Source organism: Crocuta crocuta, unplaced genomic scaffold (assembly GCF_008692635.1).
Source record: "Crocuta crocuta isolate KB4526 unplaced genomic scaffold, BGI_CrCroc_1.0 scaffold30, whole genome shotgun sequence".
Classification (NCBI taxonomy): domain Eukaryota; kingdom Metazoa; phylum Chordata; class Mammalia; order Carnivora; family Hyaenidae; genus Crocuta; species Crocuta crocuta.
In genome coordinates this window covers 13,222,772-13,242,521 of record NW_027528345.1, presented here as the reverse complement: position 1 = coordinate 13,242,521, position 19,750 = coordinate 13,222,772, and the positions used below count along the sequence as shown (strand labels likewise).

The window sequence follows — 19,750 nt, the reverse complement described above, 5'->3', positions numbered from 1 at the left end:
TTGAGAGAGAGAGGGCATGCGCAAGTGTGCATGCGCTCACGTGAACCCAATGTAGGGATCGAACTTTTTTTTTTTTTTACGAATAGTTTATTGTCAAGTTGGTTTCCATATAACACCCAGTGTTCATCCCCACAAGTGCCCTCCTCCACGCCCATCTCCCCCCTCCCCCCCCCACACCCATCAGTCCTCAGTTTGTTCTCAGTATTCAAGAGTCTTTCATGGTTTGCCTCTCTCCCTCTCCCCCACTATTTCCCCCCTTCTTCTCCCCCTTGGTCCTCGGTTAAGTTCCTCCTAATCCTCCTATACGTGCAAACATATGGTATTTGTCCTCCTCTGCCTGACTTATTTCGCTCAGCATAACACCCTCAAGGCCCATCCATGTTGCTACACATGGCCAGATTTCATTTTTTCTCATTGCCATGTAGTATTCCATGTTATAGATAAACCACATCTTCTTGAGGGATCGAACTCTTGTAAGATCATGACCTGAGCCGAGGTCAGAAGCTTAACCAACGGAGCCACCCAGGCGTCCAGGTAATGTTTCTGTACTAAACACTCTAGTTTTATATCATCCAACATGAATCCAAACGTACAGATTTCCCCATTTTTCATGTCCAAAAAATAAAGATCTCAAAATCTGATCATTATTAGTAACATACTGACATTCTTCTGAATTCCAAGAGTTTCACTTACTTCCCACCTTTATCAACATCATTCCATATTAAAAACTTTTTCAAGAAAGAGAAAATGAATTAGATTGTCATATCTTTTCCCCCAGCTCTTAGCATAGTGATAATTTCCTGGGGACGGGGTCTCACTTTAACATCCCTCCCAAACTAGCTATAATTACTATTATTATTCAGACTGGTATGATTTAAAATTTATTTAAATATATACACACATACACACACAACACCAGAGGCAAGCCGTGGGAGAAGGATATAAAGGTTAAGAGAATATAATCACTTGGTTTGGTTTACGAAGAGCAAGAAAGTGACAAAATAAACAGGAAAATAATAAAATTAATTTTGGATTTCATTCATGCTTCCACTTTCCTAATTAAAGGAAAGCTGAGGCAGCTCTTTCTGGTCACAGGTTCTGTCCCCAGACTTTAATAAAACCACCTTTTTTGCACCAAAAAAAAATTAAAATAAAGGAGAGATAAGCACATCTTCTCCTCTCTTGTTGGTCTTTAAATCAGTTTCTTTTTTTTTTTTTTTTAAGCTTTTACTTTGAGAGAGATTGAGAGAGAGCGAGAGAGAGAGAGAGAGAGAGAGAATCCCAAGCAGGCTCTACATTCTCAGCACAAAGCCCAATGCAGGGCTCCATCCTGCAAACCACAAGATCATGACCTGAGCTGAAATCAAGAGTCAGATGCATGGGGCACCTGGGTGGCTCAGTCGGTTAAGCGTCCCAACTTCAGTTCAGGTTTCTGCCCCTCCCCTGCTCACACGCGGTCTCTGTCTCTCAAAAATGAATAAACATTAGAAAAATTAAAAAAAAAAAAAGTCAGATGCTTAACCGACTGAGCCACCACCCAGGTGCCCTGAATCAGGTTCTTTTGACTGACATTTGCACTGTTCATATCCATTAACTGACATTTTTAAATTACTGGAAACCTCTGATGATTAAAATCAATAAGGACATTAAATACCCTATAATGGTGCAGTTAGACAAACCCAGGTCTGAATCCTGGTTTCACCACTTACCAGCAGAGTAACCTCTCTAAGCCTTACTTTCCTCATCAGCAAAAAAGGATATAATTACACTGGACTAATAAAATCAGTATAAGCAGGGGCGCCTGGGTTGCTCTGTGGGTTAAGCATCTGACTTTGGCTCAGGTCATGATCTCACGGTTCGTGGGTTCAAGCCTCATGTCACGCTCCATGGTGACATCTTAGAACCTGAAGCCTGCTTTGGACTCTGTCTCCCTCTCTCCCTCCCCCTCCCCCTCTCATACTGTCTCTCAAAAATAAACATTAAAAAAATTAATATATAAAGCATACTTATTAGTATTGTTCCTGACACCTAGGAGGCACTCAATAAATCACTGTATATTAAGAAAATAAAAGGGCTGGGGTGCTGGGTGGCTTAGTCAGTTAAGCGCCCTACTTTTGCTTAGGTCATGATCTCGCGGTTCGTGGGTTCGAGCCCCGCGTCGGGCTCTGGGCTGACTGCCAGCTCAGAGCCTGGAGCCTATTTCAGAGTCTGTGTCTCCCTCTCTCTGACCCTCCCCTGCTCATGCTGTCTCTCTCTCTCCTAGAAATAAATAAAAATATCTAAAAAAAAAAAAAAAGGAAAGAAAAGAAAAGGGTTGAATGTGACTTTTAATGTTTTTTTCCTCCCATCTATATGTGCACTCTTACTTCTCACAGTATGTTATTTTGAACTTATCTAGGAGAGTTGTAGTATCAAACTCAATCATCAATATCTCTAAAATAGAACCAATAAAAGAATACTGTAAAACAAGCAAAAAATAAAATGCACTTTAGTATTTTGCTTCTAACCACCGTATGTAGCATTGAAAAAGGAAAATCCTATCACAGTCTTCAAATTATATTTGATTCCCATTAAAAATAGTTTGGTGTTGATTAGTGATGCAGAAATAACAACTCTGAATACACAGTGTTGTCTTAAAAGGAGAAACAGTCCAGATTAAACTTCATGTTTTCAGAAAACTTTCTGGATAAAATATAGTAATGAGATGCTGTGTGATGATAAAACCATGAAAGGATGTTGAAAGTAAGTAGAAATGTACATAGGGAAGATAAGTTCTTTAAACTCAGATATCCTAGAGCCTCTCCCATAACCAAGACCAGATTAATTTTGCTTGTAGGGCCTAAAGAAAAATGAATAGTAATACTCACCTACCATGTTCTGTGAAAAGATCTTTTGATTATGAGAACCAGACTTCACTTTGTCTTAATTTATCTAGATTAGGAGATAAATACTAAAAGCAGACATTCTCATTTATAGCTGGTGTTGCAAAAACACATAGCCGCTTTAAACTGCCAATGACAGGGGCACCTGGGTGGCTCAGTCAGTTAAGTGTCCGACTTCGGATCAGGTCATGATCTCACAGTTCGTGGGTTTGAGCCCTGTCGGGTTCTGTGCTGACAGCTCAGAACCTGTTTCAGATTCGGTGTCTCCCAGTCTCTCTGGCCCTCTCCTGCTCACTCTCTGTCTCTCAAAATAAAATAAAGATGTAAAAAAAAAAAACTGTCAATGACAGTGTCACAAAAGATAAAAGAGAAATGCTACTCCATGAAAATGTACAGGTACTCATCTAATACATTTGTGTCCCCCTTTTCCTATCCTGGTTTCCTTCAACTTTTACTTGATATGGCAATGGATATTTCAGACATATTTTATTTAATATATTTTAGGTTTTATGTTTTCTGTTCTTTTAATATTATGTAATGAACGAATCAACAACCAACTCCTAAGGATTTATTCTAAGTACATTATGATTCAAAATGAGAAAGTTGTATGCTCTATTATAGTCTATATTTAAAACACAGGGAAATTTGAAAGTACCTGAATATTTGACAAAAGGAAATAAGAAATTGTGGCAAATGACTTGATAGAATATTACACAGTAATTAAAAACCACCCCTTTAAAAAGTGAGATATAAAACAAGGATCCTGACTATTACCACTATTACCTAACAAGACAAGAATGAAGTATAAATATTAGAAAGGAGTAGGTAAAATTATTTGTGGATCATAGGAGTATACCTAGAAATCCAAGGAAAATCACTAGAAACTATTGAAAGCAGTAAGATTACAGTAAGCCATTATGAATTCAATGCCCATAAGTCAACAGCTATCCTATATACAAATAAAAATCTGTAAGAAATAAAATGAAAGAGGGGTGCCTGGATGGCTCAGTTGGTAGAGCATGTAACTCTTGATCTTGTGGTTGTGGGTTCGAGCCTCACGTTAGCTGTAGAGATTATTTAAAATAAAATCTTAAAAGCTCTTCCTGTAAGCGGCCTGAGGGGATCTCTGAAAATGGTTTGCTATTCACTTGACCCGGAAAACCCAACAAAATCATGCAAATCAAGAGGTTCAAATCTTGTGCCACTTAAAAGAATACATGTGAAACTGCTGAGGCCATTAAGGATATGCAGATCCAAAAATCCACCAAGCATCTGAAAGATGTCACTCTGCAGAAGCAATGTGTGCCATTATGTCGCTACAATGGTGGAGTTGGTAGGTGTGCCCAAGGCCAAACAGTGGGGCTGGACATAAGGTTCGCAGCCTAAAAAGAGGGCTAAATTTTTTACTACACATGCTTAGAAATGCAGAGAGTAATGCTGACCTTAAGGGTTTCAATGTAGATTTGTCTGGTCATTGAGCACATCCAGGAGAACAAAACCCCCAAGATGTGGCATAGAACTTAACAGGGCTCATGGTCAGATTAATCCATACATGAGCTCTCCCTGCCAAATGGAGATGATCCTTACTGAAAAAGAGCAGACTGTTCCTAAACCAGATGAGGAAGTTGCACAGAAGAAAAAAATACCCCAGAAGAAACTGGGGGAAAAACAACAACAACAAAACCCACAAAATTTAAGGCCTAGAAGTAAATTCCACATAAAGTAATGCAAATAAAAGTAAAAACCAAGAGGGGCACCTAAGTGGCTTATATGGTTAAGCATCCAACCCTTGATTACAACTCAGATCACAATCTCAGTTCATGAGTTTGAGCCCAAGTAGGGCTCTAAACTAACAGCACAGAGCCCTGCTTGGGATTCTCTCTCTTCTCTCTTTGCCCTCCCTCCAATAAACAAACATTTTAAAAAAATATTTTTTATTTATTTCTAGGAGAGAGAGAGAGAGAGACAGCATGAGCAGGGGAGGGTCAGAGAGAGAGGGAGTCACAGACTGAAACAGGCTCCAGGGTCTGAGCTGGCAGCCAGCACAGAGCCCGACGCGGGGCTCGAACCCACGAACCGCGAGATCATGACCTAAGCGAAAGTCAGACGCTTAACCGACTAAGCCACCCAGGCACCCCAATAAACATTTTTAAAAAGTAAAAGTGGAAAAAAAAACCTTTAAAATAAATAAATAAATAATGAAATGGAAGAAAAAGTCCTTTTCACAAGAGCAGCAAAACCATAAACTACTAAGCTTAACCAGCAATAAATGTGTAGGACAAATAAGAAAATAATGAAAACATAATGAATCAAAATAAACCCCCCTACCACTTCTCGGTCTTTTGGCTACAGTCAAGTGTAAAATAAAAATCCCAGAAGGATTTATTTGGGGAACCTGACAAAATGTGTCAAATTCACCTGGAAGAATAAGAGACCAATCAGGAATAAATTTTAAGTAGTAATGAGAGAAAATATTAAAACTTTTATAAAATGTATTAAAACAAAGTGCTAGGAAAAAAACAACAGGCAGCTCAGAAAAGAAAAAAATGAAAATAACAAATAAAAATATATTTAATTCCATAATACTCAAATGATGCTAATTAAAGCAAAAATCTTTTTCCCCTCTTATTTAAGGCAAAGACTGGTAATAACTGGAATATAAACTGTTAGCTTTAGAAAATCAGTTTAGCTGTAAATATCGAAACATTAAATGTATAAAACCTTTGACTCACTGATGCTTAGAATTTTTTTAAGTAAGCTCTACAGCTAATGTTAGGCTTGAACTCACAACCCCGAGAGCAAGTCACATGCTCTACCGACTAAGCCAGTCAGGTGCCCCCCTTAGAACTGTTTTTTAATTGAGGTAAAATTCACATAGCAGACAATTAACCATTTTAAAGTGTATGATTTGGTGGCATTTAGTTCATTCACAATGCTGTGCAACCACCACCTCTTTATACTTTCAAAACTTTCATCACCCCAGAAAAATACCCATACCGATTAAGTAATCGTTCCCCATTTTCCTCTCACCCCATAACCTGGCAACCACTGTCTCTATGCATTTTCCTATTCCAGCTACTTCATATAAACAGAATATTAAAATATGTGACCTCTCTGGCTTATTTCTTTTATTTAACAGAATGTTTTGGGGCACCTTGGTGGCTGTCAGTTAAGTGTCTGACTTCAGCTCAAGTCATGATCTATCCCACGGTTCATGACTTCAAGCTCCACATCAAGCTCTGTGCTGACAGCCTGGAGCCTGCTTTGGATTCTCTGTCTCCCCTCTCACTGCCCCTCCCCTGCACATGCTCTGTCTCCCTCTTTCTCTCTCAAAAATAAACATTATTAAAAAAAAAATAACCAATGTTTTCCAAGTTCAATCACATTGCATTTATTAATACCTCATTCCTTTTAATGACTGAATAGTATTCCACCACACAGATATATCACATTTTGTTTATCCACTGGACACTTAGGTTGTCTCCATCTTTTCACAACTATGAATAAATAGTGCTGCCATAAACACTTGTATACAAGTTTCTGTGGGACTATATATTTCTCTTTCTCTTAGAAATATACCTAGGAGGGTGCCTGGGTGACTCAGTCATTAAGCATCTGACTTCAGCTCAGGTCATCATCTCACAGTTTGTGAGCACAAGCCCCACTTTGGGTAAAATGAGAGCGAGCCCTGTTTCAGGTGAGCCCCACTTCTCTCTCTCTCTCCCTCCCTCTCTGCCCCTTGTGGGATTTTCTTCCCCTCTCTCTTTGCCCCTTACTCACTAGCGCCCTCTCTCTCAAGAGAAGAGAAGAGAAGAGAAGAGAAGAGAAGAGAAAAAGAAAAAGAGAAAAGGAAAAAGGAAAGAAAGAAGAAAAGAATATACCTAGGAGGGGCACAACTGGGTGGCTCAGTAGGTTGAATGTCTGACTCTTGATTTTGGCTTAGGTCATGATCTCATGGTTCACGGGTTCCAACCCAAGTCGGGCTCACACAGCAGTACAGGGCCTGCTTGGGATTCTCTCTCCCCCCTTTCCCTGCCCCTCCTGTGCACATGTGCTCTCTCTCTCTCGCTCTCTCTCTCGAAATAAACAAACTTTAAAATCAAATAACCCATAGAGTACAAATTTTTTTTACATAATTTTCTGTTCCTGTGTTTTTTAATTTTTTTATATTTGAGTGAGAGACAGACAGACAGACAGAGAGAATGAGTAGGGAAGGGGCAGAGGGGGAGAGAATCCCAAGCAGGCACCATGCTGTCAGTGTGGAGGCCAACTCGGGGCTCGATCATGACCTGAGCAGAAATCAAAAGTCGGTCATGCCCCACATCTGGATCCTTCGTGTCAACATGAAGCCCACTTCAAATTCCCTGTCCCTTCCCCCCTCTCTCAAAAATAAACAAACATGGTGGGGGGTACTGGCTGGGTGGCTAAGTTAGTTGGGCGTCTGACTTCAGCTCAGGTCATCATCTCATGGTTCCATTTTTGAGTTTGAGCCGCACACTGGGCTAACTGTAGTCAGCACAGAGTCCACCTCAGATCCTCTGTCCCCCTCTCTGTCCCTTCCCCACTTGTACTCTCTCAAAAATAAAAAAATTTAAAAAATAAGTAAGTATTAAAAAGAAAAGAAAAAGAGTCGGTTGCTTAACTGACTGAGCCACCCAGGTCCCCTGGAGTATAAATTTTCAATACCAAGAAAGAAGTGTAGGAAATGAAAGTGCCTATTTCATGTAACCCCCATTACATGCACCTATTTAAGCTGAAATGCTTATTGCTTACATTTTTATGGTAAGGCACATCTAGGTAATATATGATATTTTTTAGTATCTCCATTTTAGTTACTGAAATAAAAATTTTAAGACTTAAACCAATTAGTTGTCAGAATGTTTTCGGAAGTAAATCAAAGAACCATGAGTAATTTAATTCTGGATGCATCTGAGTTTGTTTCACACTGCAGGTAAAAATAATACAATGTGATGATATGTTAAAATTTTTATTAAGACAGCTCTGACCAGGCATTTGACTAAAAGATTAATTACCACTACACCAAGATGCCTGGCTATGCCACAGTTTCCTAAGTAAGTATGTAAGCTAGAGATGAGACTATCCAATCGTCTGGGACAACTGTTTTCTAGGCCTGGGGGTAGGTGGTCATTGAATTAATTCCATAAAGGGAAAGGCTTGCCAGCAACAACCCATCTTTACTTTTTGTGGCCTTTTATGCCTGAGTAATTAAAAAAGAGGTAAGCAATTACGTATTACCTAAGAAGGATTTATTTTTAAAATCATGCTCACATTGGATATCATGACAATTTTTCTTGTACAATCCTAACCAGAAATAATTCTTGTCTTAAGTCTCAACCCTTGAGTTCCATTTTAAGCATCTTACTTTACAGACATCCAAGATTTAAATAACCTAGAAGCAACTGGATATCAACTATTATGTGTATATTAGTGAATGATCTTGCTCCATCAGGTTAGGAAATTTGGAAATAATCTTATAAGAAAAGTACTCAGGAAGAAAAGTTTAAAATGTAGTTCTGACTATAAACATAGCACAAAATTATGAGGTTGTTTTGTTTTTAAGTTTCTTTATAGAAGGGTACCTGGGGGGCTCAGTCGGTTGAGCATTGGACTTTGGCTCAGGTCATGATCTCAGAGCTCGTGAGTTCAACCCCCACATCAAGCTCTGTGCTGACAGCCAGAGCCTGGAGCCTGCTTTGGATTCTGTGTCTCCCCCTCTCTCTGCCCCTCCTCTGCTCATGCTCTGTCTCTCTCTCAAAAATAAACAAACATTAAAACAAATTTTTAAAAAATAAATATAAACAAAGTTTCTTTATAGAAGCTAAAAGCAAAGTTACCAAAGTAAGCATATTTTTTAAAACAGAATTACCATATGATCCATCAATCCTACATCTGGGTATATATCCATTGAAAGCAGGACCTCAAAGAGATATTTATACACTCAAATTCAAAGCAGCACTATTCCTAATAGCCAAGAGGTAGAAGCAACCCAAATGTCCATGACAGATGAACAGATAAAGACAATGTGGTATATACATACAATGGAATATTATTCAGCCATACAAAGGAAATCTTGTCATATGCTATGATAATGGTATCGGTGAACTTTGACGATATTAAGCTAAGTGAAATAAGCCAGCCACAAAAAGGCAAGCACTCTATGATTCTATGTTTATGACAAATTAGTAGTCTAAAGTAGTCAAATAGAAAGTAGAATAAAGGTTGCAAGGGAATGGGAGGAGGGGAAAGAAGTTTAATGGGTACAGTTTCAGTTTTATATGATGAAGAAGATCTGGAAATCTGCTGCATAACAATGTGAATATACTGCATTAACACCTGAACTGTTCATTTAAAAATGATTAAGGTGGTAAATTTTGGGGGTGCCTCTGTAGCTCAGTTGGTTAAGTGTCCAACTTTGGCTCAGGTTGTGATCTTGAGGTTCATGAGTTTGAGCCCCACATTGGGCTCTGCACTGACATCGTGACGCCTGTAGCCTGCTTCAGATTCTGTCTCCCTCTCTCTCTACCCTCCTCTCCGGTGCTGTCTCTCTCTCTCTCAAAAATAAATAAACATAAAAAAATTTTTTTTAAGATGGTAAATTTTGTTATATATTTTAATCAAATTTAAAAATAATTATTGAAAAAATAACTATACTACTTTGTATTAGCTTTCATTTTACATAATTTTTCTTTAAAAATATGTAAATGCTAAGGATTCAATAATGAACAAAAACACTATTACCATTAAGTAAATCACAATATTTATGGAATTCTCTTCCCCCTTTTCCATACATCTGCTTTTACAAACTTGAATCAAAATGATAAGTATAAGCAACTAATAAAATATTAAAGCCATGACAGTATTTTTCATTAGAAATAAACCTGACAACATATAACAATTTTACAATATATATAGTAAAAGAAAACTATATATCCAAAATAGTGTGGCCCTATTGTTTCATGTATTTTCTGCAACTCTCCGTATTTGCCGTGTGAAAACTTCGGCCCTCTGGAGTGCACTAAGAGCAGATAACTATAGGACAAAAGTAACTGGTGCTCCATGAAGGCAAGGACCATCATCTGTTTCAGTGGATTCTGAGAGCCTAGTACATGTGCACACAATAAATGTTCAATAAATTTTGCTACATTTGTCCATGAATAAAGCATGAATCCATTTTCACTGTCACACTTTCTGAATCTCAAAACTCTCAAGTCTGCTGGGGGCAATTATATTACTAAGTATACTGGTGTTCAGTAAATGCCTATGTAAGTTAACTGAACCATGAGTATTACTGAATTTTTTTTGTTGTTGTTAATATTTTTATTTATTTCCAGGAGAGAGAGAGAGAGACAGCGTGAGCAGGGGAGGGTCAGAGAGAGAGGGAGTCACAGACTCTGAAACAGGCTCCAGGCTCTGAGCTGGCAGTCAGCACAGAGCCCGACGCGGGGCTGGAACCCACGAACCGCGAGATCATGACCTAAGCGAAAGTCGGACGCCTAACCGACTAAGCCACCCAGGCGCCCCTATTACTGAATTTCTTAACAGTATTTAAGGATAAACAAGGAAGCCATTCAAAACATGATAATGCCAACAAGATACTCTGTTAAGGAATGGCAAGCCAAACAAAGAAATTTCTTGATAATATGGAAAATTTCCAAATATTGTTTTTGGAGTTAAGAGCTTTTTACCTTCTTTGAAACAAACAGTGTGTATAAAACTAAAACACGGGGCGCCTGGGTGGCTTAGTCGGTTAAGCGTCCGACTTTCGCTTAGGTCATGATCTCGCGGTTCGTGGGTTCCAGCCCCGCGTCGGGCTCTGTGCTGACTGCCAGCTCAGAGCCTGGAGCCTGTTTCAGTCTGTGATTCCCTCTCTCTCTGACCCTCCCCTGCTCACGCTCTCTCTCTCTCTCCTAGAAATAAATAAAACATTAAAAAAAATTAAAAAAAAAAAATAAAACTAAAACACAATGTTCCATGAGTCCAAGAAATTGCCACAGAATTCTAAGCATAGTGCTTTTCAGATACCACCAGTGACCATAAGAAATATTATGCATTGTCTATGTAAGGCCTAGGCAAAATTGGGGCCTATACAGTCTCTCAAAGGGTTGTTAAACTGTATCCCCAAGAAGTATGTCAGGATAATTTTTTTTTTTTTAAACCAGAAATGTGGTGGGTAGAGAACGCAGACACTGAAATTTCCTGATAACATGGAAAACAAGAAATGAGGAACAATAAGGAGATAAAGTTTGCTATGAAAAGGTCTCAAGCATATCAGGAAAAAAGAATAAAGGTACAGTCAGGGAAAACACATCACATCTTCTTAACTGTAAAAAGGAAAAAGGGGGTGGGTGTGATACCATTCTACACACATATCTCAATAGACATAGCTGACCTTCATGTTCTCAAAGTGATGAAAGGTCTTTGATTTTTCTTTTGCCATCTTGCTCCTCCCTTCTTAATATTTTGATCACATCACTAATTATTTAGATTTCACTTAATAAAGATTAAATTCAAATTAATCTGATTACAACAAATTATGATTCATAACAAAAAGTTTATGAAGAGGTTGTCTTTGGGGTGCCTGGGTGGCTCAGTCCATTAAGCGACTCTTGGTTTCGGCTTANCTCTTCTTTCTGCCTCTCTCTCTCTCTCTCTCTCAAAAATAAACATTTAAAAAATTAAAATCTTTAAAAAAAAAATTGAGGGGTGCCTGGGTGGTTCAGTCAGTTAAGCGTCCAACTTCAGCTCAGGGCATTATCTCACAATTCATGGGTTCAAGCCCCGCATCGGGTTCTGTGCTGACAGCTCAGAGCCTGGAGCCTGTTTCAGATTCTGTGTCTCCATCTCTCTGTGCCCCTCCCCCACTTGTGCTCTGTCTCTGTCTCAAAAATAAAAATAAAAAATAAATTGAGGGGTGCCTGGGTGGCTCAGTCGGTTGGGCATCCGACTTCGGCTCAGGTCATGATCTCACAGTTCATGGGTTCAAGTCCCGCATCGGCCTCTGTGCTGACAGCCAGCTCAGAGCCTGGAGCCTGTTTCGGATTCTGTATCTCCCTCTCTCTCTGACCCTCCCCTGCTCATGTTAGTTTTCTCTCTCTCAGAAATAAATAAAACATTAAAAATTTTAAAAATAAAAAATAAATGGAAAAAAGATACTAGTGTAGTATAGTGGAAAAAGATATTGATCTGAAGTCAAAAGATCTCTGTTACTCTATAAATTTTGTCAGTGACCTCTGGCAAGTCATTGAATCTACTCCTTAACTTCTGTCAAAATGGGGGTATTTGGAAGGGTTGAGGGTTTTCAGCTCTAGGAATCTTCAGTTTAGTTGCTATTATCACTGATAGTCTGGCTTAACTGTATTATGTTTGCAAAGAGCTGTAACTTTTAATCCATCAAAAAAGGTCAATTCACGGACGCCTGGGTGGCTTAGTCGGTTAAGCGTCTGACCAAGTCAGTTGAGCTCAGGTCATGATCTCACAGTTTGTGAGTTCGAGCTCCTCATCAGGCTCTGTGCTGACAGCTCGGACCCTGGAGCCTGCTTCCAATTCTGTGTCTCCTTCTCTCTCTGGCCCTCCCCAACTTGTGCTCTGTCTCTCAAAAATAAAGAAATGTTAAAAAAAAAAATGTTTTAAGTCAATTTAAGGAAGAACATATTGAATGTATTTGAAAAACTCCACGTTTAACCTCTTTTAGATTATTTGCATCAAATTTGTTTTCCTAAAAAAATAATTTTTTGTTTTCAAAGATGTATAGATTTTTAACTTAGTTCTCTCATCACTTAACGGTAAAGTCTTTGTCTTCACGTAGGGATTTTATATTTTAACTCCTTCAAAATTGTTACTATTTTGTACACAGACACACGGTTAGAAAGATTTACAGTAAATTAGAAAAGCACATTCAAAGTTGCCAAACAAGTAATACTGCCTGATTTCCATAAGCCATTCAGAGTTTTAAAAACACTGAGGTGGGGCCCCTGGGTGGCTCAGTCGGTTAAGCTAAGCGTCCAACTTCAGCTCAGGTCATGATCTCATAGTTCGGTTCGTGAGGTTCAGTTCGTGAGGTTTGTGGGTTCGAGCCGCGTACTGGCTCTGTGCTGACAGCTAGCTCAGAGCCTGGAGCCTGCTTCGGATTCTGTATCTCCCTCTCCCTCTCTGAACCTCTCCTGCTCACTGCCTGCCCCTCTCTCTCTCTCTCTCTCTCTCAGAAATAAATAAAACATTAAAAAAAATTAAAAACACTGAGGCAAAAGTACAATTCAAGTTACAGCCCAAATTTGCAACCAACTCTAAAGTAACTTACAAGGCATTATGTAATAGAGCTTTTCCACAGATGTTCATTTTTCATCTTACAACATTTTCAAGGAGAGAAAACAAAACAATTAGAAGCAAGGAATGAGAAAAACTAAATTATTAGTGGCAACATTTACATGCTACGTTACAAAGTGGAACAGTTAAAAGGAAAGGGAGATATGAGAACAGAATAGATACTAAACTCTTCTGAAACACTAGGCACCCTTGTGCTCTTGTTATTTAATTAAGAACTAAAATGGCCACATTACACAATGCAACATGATTTAACGATGACGTCATTCACAGAAAGCCATTGGAATGAATAAATAGGAGCAACTGACAAGGTCTGAGGACTGTCTTCTCATTCTTTTCAAATCAATGAAGGCACCTAGATTTTAAGAAACCTTTTCTACTTAAATTGAAATCACTTAAAAGCACTAACATCACCTTCAGAAACAAACAGAACATTAGATAAAGGCAAATGAAGCAGGAACATTTGATATTATATTTGATAAAATATATTATTTTAAAAAAGAAACTTATCTCATGTAATCTTTTCCCCTAGAAAAATTTTAAACACATTCAAGTCAGCTAAACCCACTTATCATATTGTTCAAATACCCTAGTCTGAAAAGCAACTTTTTAACAAATTAGGTCTCAGCAATCTGACCGCAAGTTTAGCGACACTGCTGGCAAACTAACTCTGGTATCACATTTAACTTAACTTCTAAGAGAAGACATTTTCCTGACCCCGATAAAACCAAGCAGATGTGAAATTTTTATTTTTAGTGCCTGAAATTTGCCTGAGTGAATTATAGCCATCAAGGAAATATGTTCTATTCTCCTGCCAAGGACTAGCCCTGAACTCTTTATTAGGCAGAACTCCCACGAAGTCATACAAACTGTCTTTCAAAGCTGTCCCCCTGCCCCACCCCTCAACCTGGTAAAAGAGTTTTCAGAACATAGTAGTGTCTGAGAAAAAACCTGAAGTTTTAAACTGGAAAAAAACAAGATCTGTGAGAGTATAACTACAAAATGAAAGGAAAGTGTGCTGATAAATGAAAAAGGGTGTTGATTTCAAAGACAACAACAAAACAAGCTGCAGATAAATTAAAACAACAACAACAACAAAACCCCTCAGAGCCCATAGATCATTTCACTGTCTAGAAACTAAACTTAGTTTACTGGGTGGTCCTTTCCTCACTACCACCTACCAGGGGCTGAGCCATAAAAAACACAGGATATTGAGACGGCTGGCTTACTTTGGTTCTAAGTTTGTGCCTTTGCCTGTGTATTCAGCAAACAGAAATAAACACTGAAAGTCAACAGGAGATCTTAAATGATTTCTAAAAGATGATTTTTAAAAATAATAAAAGTAAACGAAGTGAACACCACGGAGGCTGCAGGCTTCTACAACCATGTAATAATGTCTCACTCTGTAGAATGCTATGTATCTATCCACCTATCCCCTACAACAGGACTTCACAGTCAGTGCTCTTTCTACCACACTATACTGCCAAGAGATTGAGTTTTCCCAGTAAAATTTCTATATACCAGTAAGGGGGTAAAAGGAGACATTTTTAGCAGCCAGGCAACAGCTGAACAGCGTTACAGCTTCTAGAAAATGATTTTATTATCTTTCATTAAGGATAAAGTTAGATCAACTGAAGGGGGGAAAATGTTGCAGAAGACTAACCAGAAAGTAGGAAACTTTTCAGAAACCACTATTAATGAAGCAATCAACCCCAACGCTCACAAAATGGCCTTTCAGAGACTCATTCTCTCATTAGTGAAATGTCAAGCTGCTGCTACTTTACAGAAAGGCATGCATTTTCTTGGGCTCAGAGACCATCAATAATAGCTAGGTAGCCCTATCCTATGACATATTAAATGGCAGGCTTCCCCAGAGCATGATTTAGCAACGAGAGTACCTCATAACTGTTCTTGAGAGCCTAAGTTATAAACCGTTTAAAAATTGCGAGGATCCAAATTATTACTAACTGGAATAATCCCCCAGCTTTGCTTTCCTTTTAACGAAGGGCAAAACTGCTGGATGCAAAAAACTAAGAGCAGAGAGAAAACAAGCACATTAGTAAAGGTTATCCAGCAAGTATCTAATTTTCCAGGTTGCTGAATTTAGTTTTCATTAACTTTTCCCATTTCTACTATCCTAATTTTTAGCCTATGAAACACTTGGCCAACCCTAGAACATTACATTTCAAAGAAGCAAAGACATATTTTCTGAAACATTTTTAACAATCTAAAGGATTTCTCCTGTCCTAAGTTAAAACAGGTAGTGCCTTAGACTAGAACTAACCACAAGCCCTAGCCTAGCTCTGGCTGTAGCCTCACCACTTATCTGCTTCTTCAGACCTCAACGTCCTCATCTAGAAAATAAGGCAGTTGTACTAGAGGATCTCTTAGGTCCCTTCCAGCTCTAATTTTCTATTCCAAGATCTCCAATTCATTAAGAAAACTGTTTCCTGTTAAGGCTCAAAATGTAGTCATTTTAAATAACCTCAGGAATGTAAAAAAAAGTTAGGGAAGTTGAACAGATCTCCCCCACCACCACCATTTTCCAAAACTCCAGGAGACAGGCAATACGGTTGTCTGTTTGTTATCCTCTTTTATGTAAGAACCAGTATAAGTGAAATGAGAACTTGGGGCACCTGGCTGATCAGTCAGAAGAGCGTTCAACTCTTGGTCTCGGGGTCATAAGTTCAAGCCCCACATGGGGTGTAGAGATTACTTAAATGAAACTTTTTAAAAACTGAAATGAGAATTCTAATAAAAGTAAACAGTTCATAAACCCATATATATTCCAACAGAACTAGAAGTCTGGTGATATTAAACTACTTTCCATCATAATTTTTATATATCATGCCAAAATATAAAAATCTATAGTATCTTCTTCTTGTACTTTATTAAAGATTAGCTCTATCGCCACAGAACTTAAAATGACAAAACTCTAAACAGACTTTCACTTTTTTAAACGGACATGTTTCAAATTTCAAATTAACCAACAGTTAAACACTGTTCAAAATGAATAATTGAATATTGTGGTCAACTGATTCAACATACATTCCAATACGTACCTCTTCCCCGAGGACTCTTTTTCCCTTCAATGCTCTCCTTATTCCGGACTCCTCTCAACTCCACCTCCCCACTCCATTCCAGGCCATGCTCCCTTTCTCTCCCCTCCCTTCTCAACCATACATTACTTTCAAAGCAGTCTAGGAAACGGTTCTCTCATCTAGGAAGTACCAGAATCACCCAGCAAGCTTTTGAAAATATACATTAGTGTAAGGGGAGGCAGACAGATTCCACTTTGAGGGAAACCAAGAGTTTAAAAATTAAACTTTAACCAGCTTACTCAAAAAATAGGATATTCTAGTTAACTAAATATTAACCATGGAATTCACTTCATTGAAAATTCTTCTGGAATCCACTACCATCCCTTTTCCCTCACTTAGAATTACAGTTCATAAGAAATATCTGTTATTTAATAACTGTCATACAATGGACCAAGTTTATAATCCATTCTTATCTTACAAAGTAGTGGGCCAGTAGGTCAAATAAAACCCTTGAGGTAAGAATGGTTTTACGTTTTTAAAAAGCTGCAAAAACAAAACAAAAAGAATACTATGTGTCCCATAAGCCCTAAAATATTTTCTACCTGGCCCTTTAACAGAAAAGTTTGCCGACCCTTGTTCTGTAGCACCAAAGGCACTGGGAAGCACAGTGACCCCAGGGACACTGCCCAGAAGTGTTCCTTTCTCATAAGGTTAACTGAAAAAAAGTTTCCGTTAAGTCGGTTCCAATGACTTAAACAGAATCATTGCTATTTCTCTAATCAACTTGCCCTCAAGAAACTGTTACCCGCGAAAGTCTCTATTTCCTTTCTTAGACCCAACAGTTGCAGCTAAGATGCTAGTCAGCTCTGGAAATTAATGTAGAAGACCGGAGGCCTTACCTGGGGCATTTGCTATAGCCAATGGCAGGCTTGGAAGCTGGTGCACCTGGATTCCTGAAGCACCCAATGCACTGAGGTTAATGGTCTGGAGGCCAGGCATGGAGGAGAGCTGAGCAGCATTCACAGTGACGGTGCCGGTAGGGATGGAGGCAGCTGAGGCAATGGGTGTAAGGGTGGTATTGCTGCTGCTGGTCTGCCCCAAGGAGACGCCCTGCATTGGGGCCAAGGTGATTGTCTGGGCCTGTGGGTTCTGTACTTGGAGATTCTGCAGCTGAAGAGTCTGCCAACTGACCTGTCCATTGGGCCCCACTGTTGGTGTCCGGATGATGATGGGGCCAGAGTTTGGAACAGCCTGAAGCTGGAGATTCTGGAGGGTTTCCTGGGAGATAGCTTGAGTTGTAAAGGTCTGCCCTGACAATGGTGCTGCTTGGAGGGCCTGGAGAGCCTGTCCCCCTTGAACAAGATGAGGCTGGATAAGAATTTGTTGCTGCTGCTGCTGTGTCTGCTGGTTCTGCTCTCCCTCTTTTTGCTGACTTGCTTGCAGAGAGCCTCCAGATGTCTGGTTCTGCTGGATGTTTAGAGCATCAGACCCCTGTAGCCCACTGACCCTCTGGGATGTCTGCCCTTGAGAGTTGGTCCCTGCTGATCCGCTGGTGGTAAAGTTCATAATTCCCATGTTGCTGGTGGTAGTAGTTGTTGAGTAGCTATTGGCATTGGTGAAAAAGGAGCTGGAACTGGCTTGTGATGATACCAAACTGGCAGAACTGATGGCAGTCCCTGAGGTGGCGGGCTGTGAGCCACTCTCCTGGGACCCAGAGCTGCTGATAGTGACTGCCTGAGAGCTAGGAGTCAAGGTAGCTGCAGAAACGCTGTTGACAGGTAGCAAAGTGATATTCCCATTTAGGGCCACTGGTACATTGGTCACATACTGAGTCTGTCCTGAGAGTACATTATTAGCCAGGCCTTGAAGGGGGACAGCCTGCTGGAGTAGATTTGGCATAGCAGCAATGATGTTGCCTCCACTTCCTCGATTTGTGATGATCTGTTGGTTTGCACCTGGTATGATCTGTATTTGACCAGAACCATCCTGCTGCACTTGGGCCCCAGTGGCAGCAAATTGCAGCTGTTGCCCATCAACGGTCTGGAACTGTGGGATTACTTGATACTGAATATTAGGCATCACTCCAGGTAATCCTGTCAGCACTTGCTGGTTCTGTAAGTTGGATGTGGCAGCCACAACATACTGCCCACCAGAGACCGTGCGATTCTTGGAAGACTCACTGCCATTGCTGCCATTGGTACTGCTGCCACTCTGTTCCTTTGAGGTAGGGGTAGCCCCAGAGGAGGAAGAGATGATCTGCCAGCCATTGGCACCCTGTGAGAGTTGTGTGGCTGTGAGGTCAAGTTCACCTGTGCCCCCTGACTGGCTTGGGCCCTGGGAGTTGTTGCTGTTTTCATTGGGTGACTCAATTCTGCTGCAAGTTGCTGCCAGCAGAGCCAAAGGGGATGGCTGGGATTCCTGGCCGGAAAGGAAAGGAATTAGTTCAGTGACACCCAGCTGCCGGCCCAGGGGGCAGTATAAAACAAACAGCAAAACAGTGCAGACAATGGGGGGTGGGGGGTAGGGGGAACCAGAAACAAAAAGTTGACCCATCTATACTGCTGAAATCCTCAACTTTGGGGATCTCCCAATCATCAGCCTCATTACACTAACTTCCCTAGCTACAAAATGGCTTAGCCCCTTCCTAAAAATGTTTCTGCCAAAAGATAATCATCTAAGAAAATTTACATTCTCTTAACATTCCTCCCGTCGGTCCTGATTATCACTTACCTGCCCTCCTCCTCCTCCACTGCTGCTGCTGCCTGTGCTGCTGCTTCGAGCCTGAGAAAAGGCACCACCACCATTACCATTGCCCCCATTATTTCCACCAACTCCTTTTTCAATCTTCACCACAGCTGTCATTTCATCCATGGAGTGATCTTGGTCTAAAAAGAATTAAGAGATAAACAACTTAAAGTTGGGGGAAGGAAAAAGGTAAGATGAGGAAGGGGTAAAGAACGCTATGATAAAACAGAAAGTAAGGTGAAAAGCACTAATGTAAAAAAAAAAAAGTGGACTGGATAAGAGACAGTTGTAGGACATACAGAACATAAACTAGGCTGGGTAATGCTAAAATTGGGCCTCAATTCCCCCTTGCACAAAATTAAACTTCGAAAACATTGAAAATGTGCTTCTGGCATAGGAAATATGAGGAGTGGTGGACATGTTCAAACAGTTTCAAAATATAAAAAAGTATCCCCGGGAAAAAAAGGATAGGTAAGGCAAAACACAACATGTGGGAGGATGGAAATCTTGCTAAAATTAGGGTCGAAGGATATGGAGAAAGAAAATTCAAGTGTAAAAAGCAACAATAGAAGAGAGATAAGGGAAAAAGAATAAAAAGCGTGAGTGGGGAAACACTGGTGAGTATCGCTAAGGGTGCTAAAGGGGTCCAGGGGTTAAGAATCTGGAGGTTTCGGGGCAGACAGAGGGCGGGCCCTAGAAGGAAAGGGCGGTTTCGGGGTGAGGGGCGTGGAAAGGGCAGGA

The 19,750-nt window shown here is 39.9% G+C and overlaps 1 protein-coding gene across 1 annotated transcript in view; it reads right to left on the bottom strand.

Annotated features, from left to right (window-relative positions):
- Positions 1 to 19,677, bottom strand: part of SP1 (Sp1 transcription factor) — a 39,906-nt gene extending 20,229 nt beyond the window's left edge. Inside the window, exons 1-2 of the mRNA XM_077753480.1 lie at positions 18,995 to 19,677; positions 17,164 to 18,682 (exon numbers count right to left, since the gene is read on the bottom strand). Of these exons, the coding sequence (XP_077609606.1) occupies positions 17,164 to 18,682; positions 18,995 to 19,135 (1,660 nt within the window). The 5' untranslated portion in view covers positions 19,136 to 19,677. The remainder of the gene's footprint in view (positions 1 to 17,163; positions 18,683 to 18,994) is intronic.
- Between the last annotated feature and the right edge of the window lie 73 nt (positions 19,678 to 19,750).